Source organism: Gigantopelta aegis, chromosome 6 (genome assembly GCF_016097555.1).
Source record: "Gigantopelta aegis isolate Gae_Host chromosome 6, Gae_host_genome, whole genome shotgun sequence".
Lineage (NCBI taxonomy): Eukaryota > Metazoa > Mollusca > Gastropoda > Neomphalida > Peltospiridae > Gigantopelta > Gigantopelta aegis.
In genome coordinates, this window is record NC_054704.1 from 7,642,203 (window position 1) to 7,656,580 (window position 14,378).

At 33.6% G+C, this 14,378-nt stretch overlaps 1 protein-coding gene across 1 annotated transcript in view; it reads left to right on the forward strand.

The window, feature by feature from the left end:
• Positions 1–2,675: 2,675 nt before the first annotated feature.
• LOC121375141 (electron transfer flavoprotein-ubiquinone oxidoreductase, mitochondrial-like) overlaps positions 2,676–14,378 on the forward strand; it is a 30,460-nt gene continuing 18,757 nt past the window's right edge. The window contains exons 1-3 of the mRNA XM_041502402.1: positions 2,676–2,756; positions 13,068–13,187; positions 13,923–14,075. Coding sequence (XP_041358336.1) covers positions 2,717–2,756; positions 13,068–13,187; positions 13,923–14,075 — 313 coding nt within the window. The 5' untranslated portion in view covers positions 2,676–2,716. The remainder of the gene's footprint in view (positions 2,757–13,067; positions 13,188–13,922; positions 14,076–14,378) is intronic.

Here is a 14,378-nt window from a genome sequence, read left to right on the forward strand (position 1 = left end):
ATCCCACCGATGGGGATCGATCCTAGACCGGCCGCGCATTTAAAAAACCCACCACATTTTAAGGTCTAAGTAATGAATAAAAATAACATAGTCTTCATAAATGTTACATATATCGAACATACCGCCCTCTTCCTCTACCCCTAGAGCGTTACGTAATTATTAACACCCCCTTACATGTAACGCGTATGCCAACCGCTGGTCACTGTAAAAATTTCAAGGCAGATCTCCCACGGACCCCTGGAAAGGTATTGTACCATACCTCTATGGATATAAATATATTTTGGAGGTATGAGACGACCCCTCAATCAAGACAGTTAAATTTTTTCCAAATCAAGTGAGAAGCCCAGCACCTGCGCAAATCGCATAAATTCCCAGTTCTACTGGCGTCCTGCTAATCGAAGAAAAACAAGCTGGCCATTGTGTTTGCAGTTGACCTAGATAATTTACATAAGCGAGCTTTGCGAAACTATAGTGATGTAGTGGGCCTTTTATGTACCAAACAGAACTGGATCATCTATTCTAAATGCTTAAATAATAAAAATATTCCAGACTGCAGCTTTAATTAATTTATTTTTTAATAAAATATTAGTGGCTGTATATTAAATGTGCTTTTGATCGTCCTAATGTTTGTACTAGGTCAAACTTCATTTTATTTCCTAATTTATATATTTTTTATACACATGAAATTATTTGGAGACCACATCTAGTTCACCGGCGGGGATTGATTCCAAACCGAAATCACAGTTTTGCATATCTTTTATAGCATTAAAGGCCTACGGTCTTTACCAAATCTTTACGCCCACAATTTAGCCATTGTCTTGCCTCATTATTAGATCCCTACCATTCCAACCGGAGGAGACTATAGATTTCATCTCTGTCCTGTCTGTCCATCCGTCTCACATATAGTTTTCTGGATGGGTTTTTTTTTTCCACAATGCATCGAGATATTGAGAAATTTTGTTCAGGTTTATCATGTTCTGTTGCAGCTTAAATTTGACTTTCATGGCAATTTACCCATTATTTACAGTTATGTCCCTTGAACTTAGGAGGTATGAAAACTTGTTTTCCACAAAAAAAATTGCAATGTCTGAAAATATTGAGATGAAAATATATAGCTTTATCATGTACTGTTACAGATCACGTTAACTTTTATGGTAATTTACCCATTTTTCACAAAAATATGGCTCGTGAAGTTAGGAGATATGAACATTTGTTGGGCCCAGTAGGGGACAGGTATTGCGTTAGAGGTACTCTCAGAATGCTTGTTTAGTTGTGGTATCCATAATTATGTGTTATTGTATTAAAGAGTTTTGTCACATCATTTACAAGTGTAGGACAGTTTAATTATCATCTCGCCTTGTTATGAGAAAATCGAATTACAACAGTGACACAACCATAGTAAAGTAGGGATTTTTTTTTTATCATTTGTAATTTTGCTGCATGTTTGATCAGTTAACAAAATTATAGATATATTGATTATTATTTACTAGTTGGTGACTAGCATCATTTATTTAATATGAATATAATTATGTACATTTTTACTAATTGTTAATATTTTGTGTTATCATGCAATTTGTAAAAAGGATAATAATTTCTTAGAATGGATGAAATGTACAGTGTTTATATATTTATGTCTGATAACCTCAAAAAAAAATTGTGAATAAAATAAAATGCTTTTGTTATTTTGTCCTTATTCATTCATTTATGCATGTTTACATATTTTTACTTTCATTATTTATTATTAATTGAATTTTCACCTTCTCCATCTCAGTGCACAAGTGTTTTTAGTGGACCTGTATCCAGTCTGTAGGAAAGTGCATATAATCTGATCTTACTCTGGATCAGTGGGAGTCCCATTTTGTGGCAGAAGGCTTTTTCTTTGTTTCTCTAGCCTAATTACCATTATTATGTTAAGATACCTAATAGCCACAGTTTAAAATGTCCAGGAGTCTGGTTTTTGCCAGAATTCAATTTTAAAAAAGTGGGGTTTTTTTTTTTTTTTTTAAAGTAACGGCCTCAGTTTCGGAGTATCTAATAATGGCACATACAGACAGACACATGCAGGGAACATTTTGTTTTCAAAATCTTAATTGGCGACATTTCAAGTGAATTGAAAATTGATTAGCAACTACTGTTTAATGTTTAAAATTGTGTAGCAATCTCTGAAACTTGTGTAGTGAATCGTGAAGCAGTACTGAGCAAAATTTTATGAGTAGCCTTCAGAATATTTAATGTTTAATAGTAGATAAACTTTAAAATATAGAGTGAAATGGTTTATTTAACGACGCACTCGACATATTTTATTTACGATTACATGGTTAAGGACCACAGATATTGAGGGAGGAAACCTGCTGTTGCCACTTCATGGACTTATTTCTTTTCGATTAGCAGCAAGGGATCTTTTATATGCACCATCCCATAGACAGGATAACACATACCACGGCCTTTGATTTTCCCATCGTGGTGCACTGGCTGGAGCGAGAAATAGCCCAATGCCAATGGACCCACTGACGGGGATCAAATATGGAGTGAGACCATAGCTTATTTGTATTACGACATATTAATTTTATCTGATTTTACTTTAAAGTTAACAAGTTGTTTAAACAATTTCAAATATTTACCCCCAAAAATTAGATTTTAGGGGTATTATAATTTATTTTTATGTAATTTTTCAGTTACCTCACCACAGCTGCCGAAAAGCAATACGTGAGGAAATATGGCGGCATTGGTAGGAAAGTGTCGAGCATTGAACTCAGGTGAATGGTTTTAAACCAATAAAACAAGCTAGTTGTATTTTATATTATTATTTTATGTATTAGAATGTTGCTGTCGTGTAATAGTAAATTTGTTTTGCGGATTTTAAGTAATGAACGACTTCAAAATTCCATCATTGACAATCGCCGATTCAGATCGTCTGCTATTTTATCCGTGGGTCAAAGTCCACTTTTTTTAGTTTTGTTGTTATCAAGATATTGCATAGATACGATAATTCATCCCTGACTGTTAAATGATGCAATCATTGTGAAAGTTATAAAAAAACTAATAGTTCAGGAGATCAACATGAATATCAAGTAATAATTGAGAGGCTATTTTGTTCTGTTTTTTAAAAATAAGCATAAATCAATGAGCCACTCAGAGAATGTGACAGTGGAGGTAGTGAAAGGGAAACGTGACTAACTGCACATGATTACAAGTTATGTACATGCACAAATACATGTACATGATTTATTGTTAACTTTTGAGGACAGATTTTGACCTTAACCTATTTAAGCACAATAATTTCGAAAGCAAAAAAGCATAATCATTAGCAGATAATCCTGTAAAAAAAAAAGTAGTCGTTGTTTGCATCTATATTTCATTATTTCATTAGCTTTTATCATTTATTTGGATCATTTATGTTTACTAATAAATCAAACTCTGAAAGAGTGTTTGAATAACCAGTGAAATAATAATTTAAAATAATATTTGAGTTCAAACAGTTTTATCACCATCTTGTTAATCTGATATTTTGCACCATTTCGCAACCAAAAATAGGGTATCGGTATCAGTGTGTGTACATGTAACTATCAGCAATAGAAATAAGCAGAATTTTTCATTTGTTCACCAAACAAGTATATTGCAAAATCTACTTGTCCAGTAACATTTTCACTTGTCAAATGTTTTGTTTTATTTAAGTACAAGGACTGTCTTTTTGCTAAAAATTAAACTACATTGAACATTTTACTTGTCCACAATACATCTCAAAGGTACTATTTCTCACACACCAAACCCTCCCTTCACCACATGTTATATTCATGACTAAAAATAATGGCAGGCCATAGTTTTAAGTTTACTTCCTATTTTGAGCCCTGAAATGGCTGAGAAAAATAATGACTCCATGCATGCATGTTCCTGGAAACACATTTTTAAAAGGCTTTTTCTTTTAGGGCAATTCCACGCTAAAGTGGACATGGAGTGAAAAAATCAAATCATGTTATTCCTTATATATTAAGATTGTTTTTAATGTAAAAATGTCTGGAGAATCCAAATCTGATAAATAAAATATTGTAAAATAAATGGATGTGTTTGACTTTAGCTATTTTATGAGGATACCGTCACACTAAAAATATGACACTTCCGTAATACACACTATGAATTTATGTACAGCAGCCATGTAATTGAAGGTAATATTCTTTTTATTAGTGTTTTTGTTTTACCACTAACAAAGTACTACACTTCATAATCCACGTTAATGAATTTTTTTTTTTTTTTAGATTTAGGGGAAATTAGAAAACAGAATCAGTTTGTAATTCCGTTACCGAAAACAAACAAAAAGTTAGACTGTATTATTCATTTATATGTAATCAAGGAATCGACTCATATTCTCTGAGTATATGTTAATGAACATAATCAGACACATTTACTTTCAAATTCATACATTATTAGTAAAATTATATAGCTGTAAACATATGTAATTCCGTTACCATAGGTTTGTAATTCCGTTACCGTCTTTGGTATATATTGTCAAGAAACACTTTAATATAAAGCTACATAGTACTAAAATGCTACACTCTTATCCATATACACCAATACATCAAGTGATGTAACAATAGGAAAATATACAAAATCTTTTTTAAAAATCCATATGGTAATAGTACTAGTAGTGGCTCCAAATGCATTTGCGGAACACCCATAGCAAATATAAATGTCATCCATTAACAATATAGAAATTAAGGAAATCTTATCAACTTTAACCAAACAGTACTACTTAAAAGCTTCATTATGCTGACTAAACATCTGCAATATCCATGACAAAATTCAAGTTATAATCGAAACCTACTAGAATTATATCAGGGCTCAAAATATGAAGTAAAATATGGCCTGCCATTATTTTTTTTAAATAGCAGCACAATGTGAATGTAGGGATTGGGACAATGTGTGGAAAATTAGGATCTCTGATATGTAGTTTAGAGCATTATAAAATTAAAATGTAACAGAATCATGAGCTCGGCCTCAGCTAAATAGAAGATGAGATGATCGTACATACACCTGTTTTTTTAAAAATGACACGATTTTGAATTAATTTTAGCAGGTGAATGTTTATTTCACGTGCAAGATTTAAAAATAGACTTCTTTTCACTTTTTACAGGCCACTATTTCCTGCCCTGTACATATATCTTTAAACATATATAGGGTCCAGAAAGTGGAAATGTAACATAACATATCTACTTGAAGCAAACTTTAATGTTACTTTATCCAAAGGCATTTATTGACTGTACATGTATTTAATAATTTATATTTAAATGACAGGATATCCAGAAAATGGAAAGTATCATTCTAATTACCAACATTATGCTTTTAATGTATATAATGGACAAAAAGAAAGCAACCGTTTTATAGTGTTAATGCTGTCTTTACAAGGAAATCTAATCTGAGTAAAATTCTTAAAATGGAAAGATGGCATGTTTGGTTGGCCAAAAAAGAAAATACTGGTGTTTTGAATGTTGGCATGTATGTTACCATAACCTCAGATAGATGGGGAATTTTATTATTAGGCATAATATCTTTGACACCATAATACAATCTAGATGTTTGACGGTCAGTCTATATAATTTTAATTGGCCTGTGTTCCTCTGACCTGGTGTAATTCTCTTTGTTATTAACAATGTCACTGTTCAAGAATTTTTTTCAATTGCTGTCAAACATTTTAAACATTTACTATGTAATATGTACACAGTTTAGTGCTAGTTTAAATCTCCACTCATAATATACATGCACGTGTACATGTTACCGATATTGAAACTAGTTATCATTTGAAATATTAATATGAATGCTTAAAACAAGTATACTGAATTATTATTTAACTTATAAAATTATGCAACATATTTGCAAATCAAATTTAAAGTAAATAAATATTGTTTTTCAAAAGTAAATTCAGAGCGGTAATTCCGTTACCGAACTGTGTAATTCCGTTACCGGCATTCAATGTTGTACAATAAAATTATGAAGAGATAATTTGTAATATAATTTCTATTTTGTTAATCACAAGTCATTAGGTCATCATTCCATCATGAAGATAAATAATTATTTCATCATACTTCACAGAGTTTGTTGATGTTTTGCGGTGCCCGTAAAAATGGTGTCCGTTTTTACGTAACTCCGTTACCAAACTTTAATTAAGTACTCATGCACTACACCTTGCAGTAAGGAGTCTCATTTCTGCCCATGACAAGCACTAGTGCAGTACTAGTGTATTACATAGTTACATCATTATGATAATTTTTCTTATGTGGACTAGCTGAGTTTAATGCCTGAAATATCTCTTCAACTCGTAATTCCGTTACCGTGGAATTGCCCTTTAATGTAATCTGACATGATTTTATTGAAATAAAATCTAGATGTTTCAAGCACTGTTAATTAATACCCAAATAAAGTATTTTAGTTGTGATAAAATAATAAATCAAATGTATGGCTAAGATGAAATTTTCAAAACTTTCTAGTATACACTGATTATTATAAGACTCCATCATATGCAGTCATGTGGGATAGAAAAAGTACACCCGAGGTGGTGAAATTTGGACCTGCAGGATTTAAGCTGGATTTAAGCTGGCTAATTTGATCCGAAAATCTGTAGCCAAATTCAGGTTTCAATTAGCCAAACAAAATTATGACAAAATTAAGTTCTTTTTAAAGTAATTTATTTCCAACCCATAATTTCTGAATGAATATGGGTGTCCATTCCCAGTTACTACTTTAATGTATCCATCAGTTCTGCCCCGTTTTAAAATCCATTAATTATATATGTGCGACGATCAAAAATATTACATGCAGCAAAATCGCAATCGTCTGCTGAGGCTTACTGCACCCAGTTTATTGCTATTGCTAGGAGTTGTAATGACAGTACATTGTTAAATATGCAGCAAAAATAAAGATAGAGTTAAACAATTTAATCAGCGTTTTAACGATCCTTGTACCCAGCAAGCGGTATTCCATGAACAGTCAATCGAGATATGTCAGCTTTTTCCAACATGCAAGAAATCATATGACATCGGCCACATGGAGGAAGCGAAAAGGAGCGAGCTATTCCGATTGACAAAAATAAAGCTGGTTACGGAATCCGACGCAAGTCACCAAGTGGCTCAAAACAAGCATGCGCAAAGTAGATGTACTAAATAACAAATAGCGAGACTAAAGCTGCATTCGTGTTTACTCGGAAGTTGTTATTTCCGACCTGTATGCGTTTTAAATTTTTTAATACATTAAAATTTTACTGTATTAACAAATACTCCTCAAAAACTAATAGCAGTGTCTGCGCTTAACTCTTTTTTTTGAGTTGCCATCCGGGCATCTGGTGACAGCACTTTCACTTGCCCGGATCTATTTTCACTTGCCCGAATAATATTTTCTATAAAACAACAATATTGCAACAGATTATAAGAGAAAACATTTATTTTGCGTATTTTCCTGCACTTAACCAACCCACTCTTTAAATAAATAACGCGATGAGCCACGAGTGGTAAACACGAAGTATGCACGTGATGGGTCACGAACTATGCACGTGTTAGGACACGAGCTACGCATGTGTTAGGTTTGCGAAATAGCTTAGCGTTTTATATTAAATTAGATAATAGGATTATATAATTCCCGATTATATAATTTCCAACAAACAAAGATGCTTGCGTTCACCAAACGTTGAGCACTGGTATAACTGACACAACCCCATCCTCCCCCCACCCCATCTCAATGAAATAATAATAATTAAAAAAAACCCTAAAATATAATGTTCAGTGGATCTATGACGTGTACACATAACCAGGCTGAATCTTGTCGACATGAATTTGTGCCCAATTTTACATGCCACTTACCTTACACCTATATTCTTATATTGGGCAGATGTTTATATGTAAAAGCAGACCTACACTTTTTCATGGTGCAAAGTAGGCTACATAATTATTGATTTAAAAAAAACAAAAAAACAAATCGGTCGCCAGGCGGGCAACCTTACTGTGGGTTTTCAGTCGCCCGTCGTCGTTTTCAGTCGCCAGGGGCGATCGGGCAACCGTTAAGTTCGAACCCTGTAATAGTGGAAGATAATGAAACAAGATTTTCGAATTGGCTTTTTGGCGATTTGAGAATGAAATATTTTCGCCAAATTCAATATTAATTTGCATTTGGCGATTTGGCGAACGACAGCTTAAAACCTGGACTTGGGGACGAGGCTTGCTGAGTCTCATGGTCGAAATTTTTGAACATCGAAGGTGTACTTTTTCTATCCCTCATGACCGCATATGATGGAGTCTCTTTCTCTCATTCATTCGGTAAATAAACCATTATTTTACATGAACAGACGGATGGCTGAACAAGTAAATAAGCTACACTGCCGTGTTTGTTTCATGTGTTAAATAAAATTTAACACTACAAATTAACAAGATAGCTTTTAAATTGAAGGTTTTAATAACAAAATATTAATTTAAAACTGTGTCTAATGACTTCAAGTCACCACCTCATATTAATATGACGTCATAGATTACCAACGGCGTCATGTTAGAAATTTCTCACATGTATGGCTTTCTTTCATGGGATAGCTCTGTTCTATATACCTGAGAATGAGACAAAACACCATGATGGTGTTTGAATTCATTATGAGTAGTAAAGATACAGTGGTTCTTATTCTATTTTGTTGTGTTTAAACTTTATCATTTTACAATAGAGGTCTCGAAATTCTTTCAGCTAATAACAATTTACAAAGTAATTCCAAATAAATTTTGCAACAGCTTTTTGCAGTGGCACTTTTTATTGCTGTTGCCAATTTATTGTTAAAATTTTAATTTATTTGTTTAAAAGCAGGAGTATGCCTAATATTCATGAAAAGCCGATTTGTTCGTGAACACTTTCACGCCTGTTAAACACTTCTAAAATACAAATTTGTGATCTATATTTAACTGTTGAAAACCATTAATTTCTTAGAGGTACTCTTAGACATCATACGGCAACACACCACCATTTATCGTGTCATTACTTGCTGTAGCAGCTTAATATAGTCCCATTTAGGAAATAGTTCCTCATGAAAAAATACTAAAAAAATATGATGTGCTTTTTGAAATCTTTCTTTGATGATTACACGTAAGTTGACTTTTGTAGTATTTAAATAACCCATTGGTTTGAAGTAACTTCTAACTAATTGATAACAATTGTGCAAGTGGTATGGTGCCACTTGTATAACAGCAACACGAGACGGTGATCAGGAATAGGGGCCATTAATTGAAACTTTTGTTGTCGACCTATATTGATTTTTTTTACATAGTAAATGTCAGTTGAGAGCACTCCCTAAAATTAGTAGTCACATGACCCTAGCGACAGTGTTGTATTCTTCACAGAATATATTCTGACATAGAAATTGTATTGAACTGCATGGAGTAATTAATTGTGGTGTGTAACCTTAAGCATGGTTATCAAAATGTATTACATGTAACAGAAGGTAGTATTTCAAGTGTTCTAGTGAATTTTCTAGTTGTACTGAATGAATTTTTTCAAAAGGTACCTGTACACAGGTTTCATAATGTGGGCAGTTTGCTGGTGGTCCTAAATGTATACAAAAATAATACAAATATGCTAATTTTGTATTAAATTTTAACATTTGACTCAAATAAATTGAATATTTGCACAAATAGTGTATTTATTTATAAAAAGCTACTTATTTAGACTTTATTAAGATATAAATTACATTGCAATGAACACAAAACAGTCATACTAATTGTTACCCTGGCCATATTTAACTCAACTCTGTGTGCCCGAATACACCTCTAGACCAAATGTTTTTGTGGAATAGTTTCACAAACACACTACAGTGAAACTCACAATTATTTGATATTACCTTATTTGCACATTCTTTTATTATCCATATAAGTACTGTAAACAGAATTAAAAACATGAGTTTCATTAAATGACCTTGGTTTCTGTTTCACTCATACATAATTACAATGTTTTCGGTTAAAAGACGGTGTTCATTCCATATCTTGCAGATTCCTTAGTTTGTAAAATTATAAGAACTTGTGAATAATTTTGATATATGAGAAGAGCTGATAAGCAAGTGTGCATATCACATTTCCCTCTCTTTTTGACTCATAGATCATGTGATTAAAACTACATTCCCTGGAATATTTTTTATTATTTAAGCATATAGAACAGAAAATCCAATTACGTTAGGTGCATATATGACGCCGCACTCCGCATTGGTTTCACTACGCTGGCTTATCCAGGTCAAAAACAAAGCCATGATTTTGAAAGTGGAACACTTTTGACGGGCTCGTACCGATCTTGGTTTTCATTGGCTTATCACAAGTATAGAATTCCCCAACAAGAGATCACGTGAGATTTCGCAATTTTTGAACAAATTTAACTGTCTTGATTGAGGGGTCATCTTATATCTCCAAAACATTTATATCCATAGAGGTATGGTACAACGCCTTTCCAGGGGTCGGTGAGTGGGGGATTTGCCGTGAAAATTTTACAGTGGTCAGCTGTTGGCATACGCATTACATGTAAGGGGGTGTTACTAATTATGTAACGCTCTAGGGGTGGAGGAAGAGGGTACTGTGTTCGATTTACGTAACATTTTTCAAGACTATATGTTATTTTTATTCATTACTTAGACCTAAAAAGGTGGGGGTTTTTAAATGTGCGGTCAATCTAGGATCGATCCCCATCGGCGGGTATACAAAAAGACCATGGTATGTGATATCCTGTCTGTGGGATGGTACATATAAACAATCCCTTGCTAAAAAAAAATGCGTGTTTCCAAGGTGCGTGTGCAGGGATTTCAGTGGGGCTGGGGTTATAGACTGTTTAGCGAAGTTTATATGGGGCCATGCTGCCCCCCAAAATACATTTCAATTTTTTTTAAGCTTGGGCAAGTAAGGGTTTCGACCTCCAATACCCTCTCCCTGCACATGCACCCGATTCCTCTCTAAGATTATATGTCAAAATTACCAAATGTTAGACATCCAACAGCAGATGGAATGAAGGATATGATATGTTTTAGTTAACGACGCACTCAACACATTTTATTTATGGTTGTATGGGGTCGGATGATTATTAAATCAATATGCTTTATCTTTGATGTCGTTAAACACCCTTCTATCTCTCTTCCCCCCCCCCCCCCCCCCAACTTTACCCTTTTCAAACGAAATAATATTTATTTGAATTTGTTGATTTTAACACGTAAAATTAAGAAGTGAAAACGTTCATTGTCCACTTTAGTATATTTTATTTTAAAAATATATACATTATTAATGTGTTACTAGTATACAAACTAAACTTTGAAAGTTCTACTAACACTTTACAAAATATCAGTTCTGAAATAGGAAGGTACGACTGTTGATAATACGTTGTCAAGATCAAACCGGTTTTAACTAAAGACTCTAGTACCGTATCCTCAACCGAACGTTCTTCATACAGCACAAGATTTCTCTTTTAATTTTTTGAGACGAACTCTACAATTTGAAATTGGCAAACGCACGTGTTAACCCAAACTGACAACAGGCTGTCGTTTGTGCTTTGCCGAGCTATGGCGGCACAGATGACGAATCAAGCGTATACGTTTGACATTATCCGTTCATAGCTAACACACACGACATTATAAAAAGTGCATTTGAGCTTGTATTTCACATTTGTACATGATGTTATAATATTGTAACCAGAGAATATAACTTTAAACAGGTATTTAGACTCAAGTTATTATCCACTCTCATGAATGTGAAAATGGTGGTTGAAGCACTATATAGACATTGGAAGTTGATTCTTGAATATAATAAGGCCTATAAGGCAACACACCACCATTCGTTGTGTTGTTACTTGCTGCAGCAGCTTAATATAGTCCGGTTTAGCAAATAGTACCTCATGAAAAATTCTACAAAATTCTGTTTTTTGAAATCTTTCTGTGATGATTACATGTAGGTTGACCTCTGTAGTATTTAAATAACCCATTGGTCTAAAGTAACTTGTTAATGTAGTACTAACTGATAACAACTGTGCAGTTAAGTGGTATGGTGCCACTTGTATAACAGCAACACGAGGCGGTGGTCGAGCCATTAATTGAACAATTTTGTGGTCGACCTATGTAAAAAATATTTTACACGGTACATGTCAGTTGAGAGCACTCCCTAAAATTAGTAGTTACACGACCCTCTCGACAGTGTTGTATTTTTTCACAAAATATATTCTGACAGAAATTGTATTGAACACCGCATGGTGGTGTGTAACCCATAAGATGTTTCCGACTAATAGAGCCTTTTTAACCACTTAACTTACAGTTTAAGTATGTTTCTTTTTTAGAACATTGGTCAGTGTATATATCCACTGTGTTTCTGATCATCCTAATGTTTGCCGTAGTTGAAGCTTAAAATATTATTTTTATTTCCTAATATATATTTTTTTTACATACAAAATTATTTGGAGGAAAAAAATCTAGTTTGCATGGACAACTACAAACATTAGGAACCACATCGAATATACCAAAACTGATATTCTAAACAAAATATTTTACAATTTGCATAATGTTAGTCATAAAAAGGACTACTAGTTGGGATTATGTTACAGTATGTAGCAAAACAACAATGCTACATGTATGTTACATTTATGTACCTGTACCATATGTGCATCAAACAAACCGTACTTGTATGGCAGGAATTTATTTATTTATTACTTATATCATAACTGTTACTGTACAGTACTCGTATCAGGTATTTATCAAGGTGTTCTGTGAGTCTGAAAGAAGAAAGAAAGAAAGTGGCACTGAAAATTTCTAATTTTTATGCAAAAAATTCCTAATATGTATATTTAATTATGTCTGTTCCAATAAATTCATTTAACAGTGAACTGAAAAATATCCCACATATGACTTACTCAAGTTAATTTACCCAATCCCATCAGACATGGGACCCTGATAGAAATCCTGGATAAATCCACGTGTATATAACATATTAGTTTACCTCGGTGAATTGTACCAAACTGTTTTGATAGTGTGCTGTGTAAAACATATCCCGGTAACCGACTATTGTTTGACATGTATGCATTCTTGTCTGTTTTAGCCCAAAGATGTATGATTCAACACATTTGTCAACATCGATCATTGAGTACAAAAAAAAGTTTACCCAAAATCACAACCCACTACACTATTTATCCCAGAGACAAGGATCCCAGGTGGAAAGGTATGGTTTTTCAAGGAAAATATAATACATGAGTACATGTAACACAAGTTAACTGCAACCTAAACATATACACTGTAAAACCTGTTGATCCACATACATACATACATACATATGTAATTTAATTACTGGTAACTGTATCAATACTGTCCAATACCATTTGTATATTTGTAAGGTAAATCTTGTATTATAATTACACATGATAAATTCTTCATCATACTTGAACATCACAAAGGCTTCACAGAAGATATTTATGGATGCATAAATAGTGTGTAAATATTTAGCAAGTACTGGACTAAATATTAACATTATCATTTTAAAAGTTATGGAATCTAATCCGACATCTTAGTAAAGGATTGATGGCTTGAAATGTGGGGGAAAAAAATTGAATCATTACAAGGTTCAAATTTTACCTCTGCACCTTACTTCCAGGTGTGCGCCCAAACTCTGATATTGCTAACAGCAAGAAAAATGCCATGGTGCCCTAACTGGTTTGCCACTGTGCCTTTCCCATAGGATATGAAATTATTTTTTTCTGAGAAAATTTGATAGAAAGTAAGTCACATTGGGCTTGTTTTGAAGGAAATGTTTGCCTTGGTGTCTCTCCAACTTACCTTGTTGCCCTAATTTTTGTTATTAAAATGAAGGCAATACTTGTCTTACCCCTCAAAAAAACAAAAAAACAAATTGACCTAAAATCTGTACATGTGGATGATTTACTATGTTTGTTTTTGTCAGATGTTTCTATGGAGCGGTATGGAGATGAAGCGGATGTGGTGATAGTTGGCGGGGGACCAGCTGGGCTGTCAGCGGCATGTAGACTCAAACAGTTAGCAAACGAACAGGGCAAGGAGCTGCGAGTCTGTCTGGTGGAGAAAGCTGCTGAACTAGGTATAGATACTTTGGTGATCATCATATCACATGATTCAAGAATTCTGTCCTAGCAATGCTAACTTGGTGTGTTGGGCTATGAGTTATCGACCCCTGCAATTCAGAAAAATGTCTGTGACAAAAAACTTAATGTAGAATTCTTTTTAATAGTCTGTGACAAAAACAGGGTTGTGGAGAATTAAAGACTTTGTGGTAATCACCACAGTATTGCTGATTGCAGCGGGGTGTTGCAGGGGTTGGGTTATATAAAACATGGTAAAATTCTTTGACTTGAATCAGTGTGAAGATACAGGTTCTGATAAA